A 15,477-nucleotide genomic window follows, 5' to 3' on the forward strand; every position below is an offset into this window, starting at 1 on the left:
CCAATTGACTTAGAAGTCCTCTTAAGCCACAGTCCCCAAACCCCGCCCTTGCTCCGCTGACCTTTGAAGCATTCCGTTTATCCCGGAAACTTCTTTGCTTTTGGTCCAGTCCAGTTGAGCTGACCTTCCCTGTATTGAGTATTGTCCTTCCCTTCACCTAAAGTAGTTCTTATCTACTAACTAATCAGTAAATAACCCTCTCCCACCCTCCCTCCCTCCCCTCCTTGGGCAAGGTTTTATAGCAAATGGCCTCCAAGATCCCTAGCAGCCTTAGAAGTCTAGGAACAATGTGGTCCCCAAAAGGGGGAAAAATACCTTTGGTTCTGATTGGTAGGACTCTGGGTTTTCCTCAGGTCACTGTCCAAAACTGTTCTGCTTGGCTGTGGGTCATTTGAAGCTGCAACTTTTAAAAAACAAAGTAGCTTTTCATAATTTACCTGAAAATTAATACAAAACAGAGCATTCTCATTTAACTTAAGTGCAAGGGAAAGAAATCTACTGAGGTAAAGTGCATTTGAAACATTTTTAACATTAAAAGTTTTAAAACCACTTAAAAATATAACATGGTCATTATGAGTGCCATTTACTAAATACTCATTCTTCCTTCTGGACAAATGGAAGTACAAATGGATTGTACTTCTTGGCTGCCTTGTGGTTAGGTCCATGTGACCAGTTCTGGCCAATGACTTGTGAGCAGAGGCAGTGTGTGCTTCTTCTGGGCTGATGTGAGACCCCCCAGAGTTCTCTTTTTTTCCCCTCTGCCATCATGACCAAAAATATTCCAGAGTGGCTGCTTTATCTTAGCTCCTGGGCCCTGGAGCTAAGACAATGACAGAGTTGAGAAGGGCCCACAACTGATTTCTTATGGACATATAATGTAAATGAAAAATAAACTTTGGTTGTTTTAAGCCATTGAGACTTTAGGGTTGTTAGTACAGCATAATTTAGTCTTTATCATCTATCTAGCTAGCAAACATATTATTACATATATAGTCTATTTGTTTTATGTGGTATATATCTATATATTATGTGGAGTTCCTGAGTGGCACAAAGGGTTAAAGTGTTCTGCTACTAACTAAAAAGTTGGTGGTTTGAATCCACCCAGAGGCACCTCAGAAGAAAGGTCTGGTAATCCACGGCCAAAAAATCTGCCACTGAAAACCCAACGGAGCACAGGTCTGCTCTGACACACACGGGGCCACCATGACTTAGAACTGACTCGATAGCAAATGGTGCATGTGTGTGCCTGTGTGTGTGTACTATTTATCAGATGTATATTCTATCTATCCAAATAATGCAGCCCTGATTTGCCTGGTGATTAAAGCAATCAACTGCTAACTTAAAGGTTGGAGGTTTGAAACCAGCAGAGGCTCCGAGGGGGAAAGATCTGGCAGTCTGCTTCTGCAGAGATTTACAGCCTTTGAAACGTATATATATATGTAATGTTATTGTTGTTAGGTGCCATCAACTACAACTCATAGTGACCGCATGTGACAGAGTAGAACTGTCCTATAGGGTTTGTTAGGCTGTAATCTTTACGGGAGCAAATCACTGGGTCTTTCTCCCATGGAGCCACTGGGTGGGTTTGAACTGCCAGCTTTTCCATTAGCAGCCAAGTATTAAAGCATTGCACACCAGGGCTCCATATATATGTTAAGACATATTATAAATTTATTTTATGTATCTATGAAATTATAGGTATTAATATGTAATACATATTATATATTGATATGTTAATGTGTACCATCAAGTCAGTTCTGACTTATAGGGTAGAGGAGAACTGCCCCAGAGGGTTTCATAGGCTGTAATCTTTACAGGAACAGATTGTCAGATCTTTTCTCCCATGTGGTGGTTAGTGGGTTCCAACCACTGACTTTTTGGTTGACAGGCAAGCACTTAACCACGGCACCACCAGGGTGCCTATGTATCTATATAATATACATATATATGTAAAATATATGGTAATATATATAATATATATTAAAAAACCAACCTGTTGCCACCAAGTCTATTCTGATGCATAGTGACCCTATAGAACAGAGGAGAATTGCCCCATAGGGTTTCCAAGGAGCAACTGGTAGATCCAAACATACGTATTAGATAGATTAGATATATTCAGCACATATATTTGTATTATGTGTAAACAAGGCCTTATTAGACCTTTTTTCTATGTAGGAAAGGACTAAAGAAATATAATCAATTTCCATTGCTGGGCTGGATTACATCCTGGGGACTCTGGTGGGCAAACAATTCCAGGGTAATGGAAGAGGTTGCAGTGGGTGAGTGAAGCTAGAGAAATAAATTATGGTTCAGGCTGGATAGCTCCATTGAACTGATGGTTGATACAGGTTGCACCAATAAGTTGATGCTGTATTGCTAAAGGAAACATTGTTATGGCAGGACAGAGAACTAACTTTAGAGTACCTACTAAATGCTGGGTACAGGAAGAGGTCATTTGTGTTTGTCGTATTACTAAATCCTCAGAATACCTTTATGAGGCATCAGAGAAATTAAGTAGCATGGCTGGTATCAGAGAGTTAATGATGGTGGATTTAGGAATAAAGCACAGGCCTCCATTTTTGAGGACTGTGTTCTTTGTTTATTGCCTTGCTATTCACACATGTCCACTAATGATTTGGCCACTGCCATTCCTTCTTCCTATTTTAGGATATGTTCCTCTAGCTTCCTGAACTTGGTTATATTTGGAACCATGCTTCACATTCGCCCCCAGGTGTGAGCTCTAGGAAACCTAGTGCCTAGAGAACTCTGGCTTTGTTGTTGGCGGGCCTGTGTCTCAGTCCTGGCTCTGCCATTAATTCCTGGATGCCCTGAGCAAGTTCCTCAACCCCTCTGGGCCTCAGTTTCCTAACTGGTAAAATGGTGGTGGTAAATTATATTTTGAAGATACTTCTCACCTCTAGCTCTCTAGGAAATTTTCATGACACACACAAAATCTCGGTCAAGTACTCCATTCTTACTTTGGGGCCTTCAGGCTGAGTCAGCTTGTGAATGAACTCATGTGTGCCCATTACCATGAATTTGTAACTGACCCAATAGTGTTAAGAATAAAAAATGAAAGTTGATACAGGAAAGCCTTAAAAGAGAAATTAAACAGGCGATCCAAATCTACTTTTTATTCTGGTCTATTCTATCTAGAAATTTCCATATGTGGATATAAATGGGCTTTTCACCTTAGGAGTAAATAGCAAAGGTTATTTTTAAGAAAGGAACCAACCTCTCAATTCTGTACAAATGAGATAAATGGAACCCACACATAAAACAGCATGATGGCCATACCATTTCAGGAGAGCCCCTCCCTGAAAATCTCTGGCAAAGGATCTTGATTGTTGGTAACTTCAGAGGGACTTCATGCCTCAATAAGAGGTGGCTTAGCTGAGACTGGAGAAGATGTCCTGAAGAGGTAGGGTCCAGGATCTTCAGCTCTTTCTGAATCTTGTCTAATAAGCTGGAACTCAAAGCACATGACTTGAGTTCTCTTCTGACCAGGGAAAGAAGAAAAGTGTCTTCTCTTGTTGTTCTACTTGGCCACTGGATAATATCCTGACACAAACAGTGAATAAAACAAAACAATTGTACAAAAAAAATCAACACAGCTGGCTCTAAAATGAGATAGCTGAAGGCCAATGCAAAGAGCAGAGGTGCAGCGGGGCTGGAATCTGAGTGTCCACATTCAGGCCTGACCTGGAACAGGGCAAGTTGGTAACACCTGAAGTAAGTATTCATTCTGGGTCTGTTCAATAGTTTACAATGCCTCAGACTTTTCCTTCAGGAGAAGAAAGGAAGCAAACCATTTCAGAGTATCTACTGAAGCTCTAGTGGTACACTGGTTAAGAGCTTGGCTGCTAACCAAAAAGCTGGCAGTTCAAATCTTCCAGCCACTCCTTGGAAACCCTATGAGGCAGTTCTACGCTGTTTTATAGGGTTGCAAACTGCAATGGGTTTTTTGTTTGTTTGTTTGTTTTCTTTTTTTTTTTTGGTTTTACAGGACCACAGTGGTCTGATCTGCAACCAATTATGGGCATAGTGGAAGAAAGGCCTCGTGATCTATCTCCAAAAAACCAGCCATTAAAAACCGCCTGGAACATAGTTCCACACTGATACACATGGGGTTGCCACGAACTGGAGTTGACTCTATGGCAAGTGGACCGATATACTGCTAGAAGGCTGTTACATTCCCTGTGTTTTTAAAAGTAACGTTTATGACTTTATGAGAATTTGGGATAACAGGTCTTAGAGAAGCATTAGCCTGGGTATTTAGGGCTGGAGGTGGAGAAGGCAGATCAAGGATGATGCCCAGATCCTTGCTGAGGTAACTGGGAGCACAGAGGTCTTTCCTGTGTGTAGGAAGCCTTGAAAAAAGAAGGGTGAGAGAAAGGTGAGGAGTTTGAGTAAGACACGTGGAGTTTGCCTGTGGGCTCTTCAGGGGAAGCTTCCTGGAAAGTCGGCCGGATAGATGGGTCTAAAGTCATGAGAGGAATTTGTTGTCCATCAGCCCATCCTCAGACTGTGACATCATTCTCTCCACATCAAAATATATAGTCAACAAATAATACCTCTTCATCCACAAGAGAAACAACTCAACAGCTCTTAGTATACATACCTCAGGTTGGTCAGAGCTGTCCCTTCCCATCTGTTCCAAGGACCAGACTCTAAGGCTTCTCCTGGGAAGGCCATGGATGTAGGATAGGGACTGGTCTCCAGTTGGCACAGAGCTGCAGTGGAGATTTACCTGATTGGGAATGGTTAAGAGATCGAGACAAATTAGAGCAAGAAGCAGAAGGCGGAAGGAGGGGGATTGAAGGAAGAATATGAGTGATCCAACCAATTTCCTAAAACATATCCTCAGTTCCAAATAAACCTCAGCCCACTTAATGGGGCCTTTGTGTCCCCAAAGAAGAAAGCTTCTTTCAAAACCAATTTCAGTATTATGTGATTAACACGTCTGGCAAAAAAAAAATTTAACAATTAGATACTGTTTAGTTTATGCAAAAAAGAAGTTATCTGTGACAGAAAAAAAAATAAGATGTTTAAAGGCAAATATAAGGTTCTTATTAGAAATAAGGGCATCCTTAAAATTGGCATTCAGCCAATTCCAATTCATATCAACCCTGTAAGACAGAGTACAACTGCCCCGTAAGTTTTCCAAGGAAAGGCTGGTGGATTTGAAGTGCTGACATTTTGGTTAGCAGCCAACCCCTTAACTGCTGAGCCACCAGGGCTCCAAGGCCATCCATCCTTAGGCTGATTTAATTAGCAGGTTCAGGGAGGGAAAAAAAGGCAATTGTGAGCCTCATCAATAACGGAATAAAAGAGATTTAAATGCTAGAATATTACATCCCAAGAGCAATGCTATTAAAGTTTATAAGAGAATGAAACAACACTGGTGGCACACTGGTGGCACAGTGGTTAAAGCACTTGGCTGCCAACTGAAAGGTTGGTGGTTCCAAGCTGCCAGAGATTCCACGGGAGAAGGATGTGACAGTCTGCGTCTGTAAAGATTTATAGCCTTGGAAACCCTATGGGGCTGTTCTACTCTGTCATGTAAGGTCACTACGGGTTGGAATCAATTCGATGGCAGTGGGTTGGATTTTTTTTTTTTTTTCTTGAGAGAATGAACAATGAAACAAGGATCAATGAGAAAAATCCCATTTTTCTCTTGCTGTGTCCGTGGTCGTTTTTAATATCAGGTAACTGAAAGGAGACACCATCAGAAGGACTCACTGAAAACTGAGTGTCTGTACACTATCTATAGTCATGTTGAATAGTCCATCAGGATGGATAGCAACTACAGCGGCTTTGTAATCAAGAAACATTTTAAAGAAAAATCAAGAGGCCCTCTAGAGTGGGCAGAGAGTGGGTAGGAGCGACAGAGAACTCTAGAATAGGCATAAGAATAAGAAGAGTTATTTATTGGCCACATACTCTATATGAGGCGCCATATAGGATTTTGCTCACGTCATTTAACTTAATCCTTAGAAAACCCCATGAGGTAGAGAATATTAGCACACTTTTACATCTGGAAAACTAAGGTTTACAGAAGTTAAGTAATTTTATTCCTTTATTTAACACGTATTTATGGTTTGCCTGGTCTGTGCCAGACACTACACTATGTCACACACTGAACCAAATAGACCCTGTCCCTGCTCTCACAGAGCTTGCCGATAGTGGGAGGCACAACAAGTGACCGTGACCATACAATATGGGAGGTGGGGTGGGGGAGATAAGGGCCACTACTGAAATAGCTATGGGGCCACCTAACCTGAAATTGGTGGTGGGGAAGGCCTGCTGGAAGAGGTGATATCTAAGTCCAGACGTGAAAGATGAGTTAGATTTAGATTTGATAGGCTAAGGAGTGGGGAGGAAGAAGGAAAAGAGAAAAAAGAAGACTGAAGAAAAAGGGAACTAGATTTAGATAATCCCAAAGGTGTGTGCATATAGGAGAGAGATGGATGGTTTCAGAAAACTAAAAGTAGCTTGTACTTTAAGTGGTGGGAAGAGCAAAAAATAAGACTAGAGAGGGAGGCAGGAAAAGATGGTGAAGGGTCTTGTAATCTTGTTAGTGTCTATGCTTTATACTGAGGGCAATGGGGAGCCGTGGAAATGTTTTTCACAGAGTATCAACTATATCGGTGTTATGCATTGAGTTGTGTCCCCTCAACCAAAAAAAGATATGTTGAGTCCTAATCTCTGTACCTGTGAATGTGACCCTATTTGGAAACAGGGTTTTCTTTTGTTAATGCAGCCATAACAGCACAGGATGGGTCTTCAGCCTAATGTATTTTGAGTGGTGCATTATAAAAAGGGAAAACAGACACTGAGAGTCACACACGCAATGGGAGACACCATGAAGATCCATCTATAAGCCAAGGAATGCCAAGAAAAGCTCGGGTCTGCCAAAAACTGGAAGTTACAAGAAGTGTTCTTCTACAGTGGACAGAGAGAGCACTGACCTGCTGACATACTGAATTTCGGCTCCTAGCTTCCAAAACTGTAAGACAATAAATTTCTGTTCTTTAAAGCCACCCACCAGTGGTGTTTTTGCTGCAGCAGCAGTAGATTAACTAAGACAATCAGACTATTCAAAATTTACTTCCTATAATTTGTGCAGACAAGATTCAAACTTTGCTTTTCACTGTTCCCCTAGGATGAGAGAGATTGAACATTTTGTCCACAGAGCAATTTCACTGTGAAAAAATATTTGCTTAAGTGTTTTACATGTACTTCTGATACACTGTTATCAGAAGAATATATTTCTTGGCAAGTTATTTGGAATGTAAAACATTTCTATTTTCAGATATCTGTAAATAATTTTCTGCCTTTGAGAACTGATACATTTCTAGATAATGGTGTTCTAAAGAAGCACTCATCAATACTTCATCATTACAATAGTCAATGTGTTCTTTAGCCCACTTTAATTTAAACACCAAAAGTTACTGAGTTCCTTTTTCCTCAGCACTACATACAGAGGTGAACAATTATGATTCCTGCTCTCAGAGTGTTTCTGGCCTTGACGTCACAGACTAAATTTTATGTCCTCATCTAAAGAACGGGAAAAATACAGTATATTTATTGTCTTCCTAGGAATGCTGTGAAGAATGCGTGTTATAATGTATTTAAAATATTTTATAAATTCTAAAAGTGTACTATATATTTGTTATTTTTGTGTGTCTCCTTCCTATAGAATATGAACTCCATGTGGGCCATGACTCTGTCTTGTATATGGCTGACTCACAGCATGGAGAACATAGCTGAATCTGTGGAGCGAATAAAGGCACTGAGAGTCATAGATGTTGATAATGTCTTGTTCAGGCCAAGTACATGCTGGGCTTTAGATTTCTCCTTTTGCTGATATAATCATTGGCTTTTGCTCTTCAAAAGCAAAGAGTGTCCCTAAAGTGTCAAAGAAGGTAAAATGGGTAAATATTGCTTACGGATCACCCTGTCTATGATCTCATGAGTTTCCAGAGTGTCTACAGTCTCTGATACTATAGGTTTCTCTCATTCGCTTTGCTTTGGAATCACAAAATACTGCTTGGTGAAGACACAATATCCTGAAATGACTTCAATCAATGCAAGTTTTGCGATGTTTACCTAAAAGAATTGGTACAAATGAAGCATAGAAATTTAACACAGATTTAGTAACTCTTCTTGGGGTGTTGAAATTTGCAAGTGCTGGAAGTGTAAACAAGTCTTTTAGAGATTGCTTATAAATAAAATGACTTTAAGTGGAAATGATGAATACTCTTGTACAAGGCAAGTGTACACAACAAACTGTCTTATTGGGCAATGAATAGCTGAGGCTTGAGAGAGAATTTCCAGAGACAGCAAAAAAAAAAAAAATTTGAAAAGTTCTGTTTCTCAAACAGCTTAGACCAAGGTCTTATTGTATTCTAGAAAGCGTTAAGTGACTCAAAAAGGAGCTCCAGTGATAATGAAGAAAACAATGGAAAAGATGAATGTGAAAAGTTTGAAAAGGATTGTTTAAGAAATGTAGAATTAGAAAAAGTTAGTATTTCCAAATCGATTTTATGTATAACATGTGATTTAAAGTTTCAACAAATTAACATAATAAATATTATAAGTAATTATTTGAATGTTTTATTTACATTTGTAGAAACTTATATTTTAACTTTTTATTATGTAAAACTTCAAATACAGGCACCTGTAGAGAGAATAGTATAATGAAACTCCATATACTCATTGCCCAACTTCAGCAATTGTCAACTGACAGGCTGCTAACCAAAGGGTTGGCAGTTCAAATCTGCCAGGCGCTCCTTGGAAACTCTATGGGGCAGTTCTACTCTGTCCTATAGGGTTGCTATGAGTCGGAACCGACTCGACGGCACTGGGTTTGGTTTTCATTTTTATCTATAAAACAGTATTCTCAAAATGTGTCCCTTGGGCCAAATGCCTCGGCATCACCTGGGAACTTGTTAGGAATGCCAATTGCTGAGACCCGCTCTGGATTGACTGAATAAAGATCTCTGAGCATTGGGCTCAGAAATCTAAGTTTTAATAAACACTCTAGGTGGTGTAATGGTTAAGAGCTATGTCTGCTGACCAACAAACAGGTCGGTAGTTTGAATACACCAGGCACTCCTCGGAAACCCTAAGGAGCCGTTCTACTCTGTCCTATTGGGTCACTATGAGTCAGAATTGCCTCAACAGAAACAGGTTTTCTTTTTTTTTCCCCTAGTATTTCTGATGCGTATTAAAGTTGAGAACCACTGGCCTAAGGATAAGGACTCTTTTTAAATACAACTGCAATAATATCACACTAAAAAAAATTTTTTATTAACAATAATTCCTTAATATCATCAAATATACAGTCAGTGTTCAAATTCCTTCAAATATCTGATAAATCTTATTTTTATAGTTGTTTATTCAAAACAGAAACCAGGTAAGATTCATGTATTGCAATTGATTAGTATTGCCTGTTTTTTAAAATTTTTAATTCTTCCTTTCTTTCCCTTTCCTTTCTCCTCTCCTCTCCTCTCTTTTTTTTCAATTTTTACTTGCAATGAATTTGCTGAAAAAGCTATTTTCTGCCCCATAGAGTTTTCCACAATCTGGATTTTGTTGATTACATCTCACTGTATTTAGCATTTTCCTCTTTCCCTTATATTACCTGTAAAATAGTATTCAGATCAAATGTCTTTATCATACTCAAGTTCAATTTTTTTTTAGAAAGATTATTTCATAGGTGGCGCACTCCCCCATGGAAACAAACGTTCTTTGGTTGCCTTTTTTTATATGATGTCAGCAGGCACTGATATTGATTGCTTAAGTCTATTGTTTCATTTAAAAAAAAAAAGACAATATTCTTATTCTGTCATTACTTCTTCATTTATTAATAGGAATACTTCTATAAACAGAAACTTTCACTCATCAACTATTTGGTTATCTAAGATACCGTTTGCATACGAAAGTCAGACTGAATAAATGCTTGATTCTTTTTTTATTTACTATATTCAAAATTCTTCATAGCGACCCTGTATGAGTCAGAATTGACTCAATGGCACTGGGTTTATATTCAAAATAATGAGTGTATAATTTGTTTCCTAGCATTCTTCAGAGGGAACAATGAAGTTTTTGTTTGTTTGTTTTTAATCACTAAGAACTCATAGATTTAAATATATTAGATAGTTCAATATATTGCAATTATTGCTTTTATTGATGCCCAAATTGTTCCATCTTTGGCTAGTGGAAGTGTTAGATCCTGAGTGTTTTTTTTTTTTTTTTTCTTTTTGGACAGGTCTTGGAAGGTCTTTGATATCTTTGTTGCTTCTAGTATAAGCAGGCATTTGAGGTCAAGGTCAAACCTGGAGTCAGCCTTCAGAATTTATGGACTAGAACACGGGTGCTAGAGTGCTCATTACTACCGGGTTTGTCATTTGTTTCTAGGTTTTTTCCGGTGGACAGACTAGGAAATACAGTATTTATAACAAGTTCATGCTCACATTTCCAACTTAAATGTAGGACATTAGGGAGTTTACATAATCTCATCAATATTATATCTACATCTCATTTCTCCCATACTCCAAATCCAAAGTCAAAACGATACCAGAATAACCATTCATTTGCTTTATCTTCCAGTATACATACAGAATAACGGTATCAACATAATGGTTACTGAAAACATTTAAAACATATTTTTTAAAAAGTATATAATATATCCCATCAGGGACATACAGTGAAGTCATTATGTTTTAAAGTTATTTAAAGTAGCTCCACTCTGTTGGTTTTACTGTCAATTGATACACAGTTAGGTTCATGTGGTTCTGGTGATCCCTGCCTCCTGATATTCTTACTACTTGTGTGGTCTCCTCCCCCATTCTATTAGGGTTTGTCTAGGTGACCGATTGACTCGACGGCACTGGGTTGGGTTTTCTAGGTGACCAATAGATTATTGTAGAAGAGAGGGTATGCCACTTTGGAGATTAGGTTCTAAAGGACATTGTAGCTTCTGTTTTGGTTGTGCATACACAAGGTCGCTGAGAGTCAGAGTTGACTTGACAGCAGAGGTTATCTATCTGTCTGTCTGTCTATCTATCTATCATCTGTCTATCTGTCTATCCGTCTATCCGTCTGTCTATCCATCTATCTCTCTATCTACCTATCATTATCTAATCTATCTAATCTGTCTATCATCTATCTATCATCTGCCTGCCTATCTACCTATCTATCCATCCATCCATCCATCCATCCATCCATCCATCCATCCATCCATCCATCCATCCATCCATCCATCTATCTATCTATCATCTGCCTGCCTATCTATCTATCTATCTATCATCTGTCTATCTATCTATCATCTATCTATCTATCATCTATCTATCTATCTATCTATCTATCTATCTATCTATCTATCTATCTATCTATCTATCTATCTATCTATCATCTATCTATCTATCTATCTATCTATCTATCTATCTATCTATCTATCTATCTATCTATCTATCATCTATCTATCTATCTATCATCTATCTATCTATGTAGCAATATTCTTCATTTCTTTTTATAGTTTTATAGTACTTCATTGTGTGGATGTACCTTAATTTATTGAACCAGTTCCTTTTTGGTGGGCATTGAGGTTGTTTCCTGTCTTCTGATATTATAAGTAATATCACAATGAACTACTTCCACCTAAATCTTTTGACATTTGCCAGTGTATCTCTGGGTTAGATTTCTGAAAATCTATAAGAAATTTCATGCCAAAAAATAAATGTGTATGGAATTTTATTATTGCTAAATTCCCTTCCAAAATAATTGTTTATTTTTAAATTTCCTCTAGCAGTGTAGGAGAGTATCTGTTTCCCCATAGCCTTACCACAAAATATGCTGCCAGTTTTCTGGATTTTTTCCAGTCTAATAGGAGAGAAATCATACCTTAGATTAGTGTTTATTTGCAGGTAACCTTGTTCTAAGGTTACATCTTTTGATACATTTAAGGGACATTTACATTTCTTTTTCTATGAACTGTTAATTAATACATTCTGCCCGTTTTTCTAATAGTTTATTATCATTTTACTTCTTAATTTTTAGAAAAAAGAATTTCTTATGTTAGGGATATATTTGCCTATGATAGAAATGGCAGATTTTTTCCCCCCGTTTGCCATGTGTTTATGTACTTTGCCTGCAATGGTTTTGGCCATATTTGTATAGTCAAAAATTGTTACTGTTTTTCTTATCGTATTTGGTTTTTGAGTTATAGTCAAGATCTATCTTCAAGCTCTCTATTCTTTCTTCTGCCGGTTCAAATCTACTGTTGAGCTCTTGTAGTGAATTTTTCATTTCCATTATTGTGCTTTTCAACTCCAGAAATTCCAGTTGGTATTTAAAAAATAATTTCTACGTTTTTATTGATACTTTCTATCTGATGCAATATTGTCATCATACCTTTCTTACTTCCTTAAACATGCTTTCCTTTAGTTCTGTGAGCATACTTACAATGGCTACTTTAAAGTCTTTTTCTGATAGACATCTGATCTCTATCACAGGCAGAATTTTTTTGCTGCTTCTTCCCCAGCCCCCTACCCCCACCTCCCCGGTGTATTGATCACACTTTCCAGTTTCTTTGCATGCCTTATAATTTTTTCTTGTTGGAAACCAGATATTTTAGATAATACGTTATAGCAAATCTGGGTACTGTTCTTTCTTCTTCAGGCCTTGCTATTGTTATTTACTAGTTTCTTTCTTTAGTGACTGACTGGATTATTTCAGTGAAGTCTATTTTACTCCCACTGTGTTCAACCTCAAGAAGCTCTGGTGGTGCAGTGGTTAAGCACTCAGCTGCTAATGGAAAGGCTCGTGGTTCAAATCACCGGCTGTTCCACTAGGAGAAAGAGGTGGCAGTCTGCTTCTGTAAAGCTTATAGCCTTGGGGCAATTCTACTCTGTCCAGTAGGGTCGCTATGAGTCAGAATCAACTTGAAGGCAATGGGTTTTTGGGTGGGTGCTCAACCTCTGATATTGTTCCTAGGGGAGAAGAAACTGGATACTTCCACGGTCACCCTGGGATGACAGTGGCTTTGGTAGGGCTCCCTTCACTGTTTTCTTGACCTCACTTAGCTGTTAAACTATACCAACTGCCAGCTGATTGCTCTATTGTTTGCAATAATGTCCTGGAGTATGAATTGCTCTATAAACTGAGGTCAGTGTTGGATTTCTGTTCCAGTCACAGAAGGGCTCCTCTCAGCTTTCTTACTCCCTGGTTCTCTTTTTATCTCTCAATTGCCTTTCACCACAACCTCCACTATTCTTGACACCTTTTAGGCTTAAAGTCAGTTCTTTTGGGAAGAGTTTAGAAACTTTCTGTTGTATTGCCTCTTTCTCTCCCCAGGCAAAATATCTGAGCCAGGGCTCTAGACAAGGGAGGGCAGACAATGACAAACTTCTTTCTGAGTGATATTCCCGCTACTCCAGGAGCTGAACACTTGGTGAGGAGCAGAAAGCAGGGTGGAGGACAGCAGTTTAGGGTCTTTTTGGCTTGCCTCCCCTGGCACAGAATCGAACACCTCCCTAGCCAGTGCAATAATGATTAGGGCCCCAGTATTCTTATCATGCTGTACTCAAATAGAGCCTCCATTCCATGAATGGGGGCAGTGGGCTGTAAGGAAAAAAAGAGATTCTACCTCTCAACTACATCCTGAGAGGATTTAGCCTCGGCATCAGGTAGCAGGGGGCAGTATGGGAAAAGCTGACATCCTGCTTTTGTGTTCTTGGCTGCAGCAGTCTGGAGTGGAGTCTTCCACCTCACTGAGCTGGGAGCAGGCACAGAGGGAGCAGATTGGTTCAATACCATAAACTCATCTTTCTTACAGAATTTTCATAGATGTTCTTGAATAGTTTTTTCTTCATTTACTGTTCACCCATAGGACCATTTTCAGAGGCTCTAATTTTTTTTTTTTTTCTTACAGTTATCATCAGTTTCACTGGAGAGCTCCTCATACTGTTATGTCAGAAACTGATCTCCAGAAGAGAACATTTTTAATGCTTTGGTGATCCAGTTATTTTCTGTTTTGTGTTTTTTGTTGATACTGTGTGTTTTCATTAATGGAAAGGATGCTGAATCATTGAATATGTCTCAAGTTTTGGTACACAGTATGGATTTTTTTTTCTTGCCCCCTCCCGTGAGCCTACCCTAAGTGTTTAGTGGTACATATGAAGTAACCACTGATTATACCCCCGAGTCCCCACTGGGGTCTGTTGGTACATAAGTGTAACAAATAAAAATGTTCAAAATTTCTACTTTTCCTACTAAAAATTCAGGCACCTATACCCTACCCTGTAAAAATAGTGATTTGTAGCACATAACCCATTTCTTCAGTTTCAAACAGTTACAAAGACCCCTGCCTTGTGGCAGCACACACTGTCAATGGTACAGCAGCTTCCCAATAAACATCAGAGGTTGAAAAAGTTCACAGTCACTCTACATACTGCCAGGCATGAAAGGGTTAAGGGACAGGCAGGAGGTAGAACTTAAAGGATTCAGTGATTGATTGGATATCAGAGTTAGAGAGAGAAAGGTTTCTTTCTGATGCAACTGGGAGAGTGGTGGGGTCATTCTGTGAGACACAGACCACAGGAAGAAGAGCAAGATCGAAGGTTCTGCTTTGAATGTGTTGAATCTGAATTGCCAATGCACATCAAGTGGAAGGAATTGTCTTTGACATCTGTCTGTGCATCTATAAAATGGGGATAACATCATGGGTCTCCACCTACCTCACAGGGCTACTGTGGAGAACAAGGTCAAACAAGCTAAAGGCCTTTGAAAGGAACACACTGTGTCAATCAACTGTGATAGTTATTAAAATTAAAGCACTAACACGTTCATTTTCATGCTGTCAGATGCAAAAAGCACACTCTAATTTTATTTTCAAAAATGTGCTACTGAGTTTGTTGCTAGTCACACATTCTTTTTTATTTTCTGAGAGAAGGCAGAGCTGATGGTTCTGGGCAACAATGTAAACAATATATGCATTTTCAAAAATCTGCCCTTAAGGAGTGCATTTGAGAGGCAAAAAGATTTTAGGTCTTTTTTTTAACTCAGAAGAGCCAGGGTCTTTTTTTGTGGGACCGTGGACAAATTACTCAAGCTCCCTAGGCCTCTCATTCTTCATTTGTGAGCTCGGTTTGAACTTGTTGATTTCTAAGATCTCTTACTGTTCTCACAAAATGAAATGATTGATTCTCTTAACATTTTCAGCTTTACTTACCTCCTGCTAATGATGCTCTTCAAACTTAAGCTGTAATTTGGAAAAGAGTTTCACATTCACCATCCTTATACGCATTAGCTCAATCTTTATCAGCAACCTCCTTTTTGGAATAAGTTCAGCCAGTCCAGATTGCCTGTTAGGTCCCAGGCAGGAAAGCTTATTTTCATCTATGTGTGAGGGATAAGGATCTAGAAGGAGTGCCGATTCCTGTCTTCTTTAACTGCAGCAGGATTCCATTT

General features: G+C 38.9%; 1 protein-coding gene across 2 annotated transcripts in view; it reads right to left on the reverse strand.

Moving 5' to 3' along the window:
* The window catches only part of C3H1orf87 (chromosome 3 C1orf87 homolog), a 97,512-nt gene that overhangs the window by 60,719 nt on the left and 21,316 nt on the right, over window positions 1-15,477 (reverse strand). For both annotated transcript variants that reach the window (XM_049879415.1, XM_049879414.1), the window contains exons 4-6: window positions 4,622-4,750; window positions 3,298-3,561; window positions 316-437 (exon numbers count right to left, since the gene is read on the reverse strand). In XM_049879415.1, the coding sequence (XP_049735372.1) occupies window positions 316-437; window positions 3,298-3,561; window positions 4,622-4,750 (515 nt within the window). The remainder of the gene's footprint in view (window positions 1-315; window positions 438-3,297; window positions 3,562-4,621; window positions 4,751-15,477) is intronic.

The sequence above is a fragment of the Elephas maximus genome, chromosome 3, assembly GCF_024166365.1.
Source record: "Elephas maximus indicus isolate mEleMax1 chromosome 3, mEleMax1 primary haplotype, whole genome shotgun sequence".
NCBI classification, from domain to species: Eukaryota; Metazoa; Chordata; class Mammalia; order Proboscidea; family Elephantidae; genus Elephas; species Elephas maximus.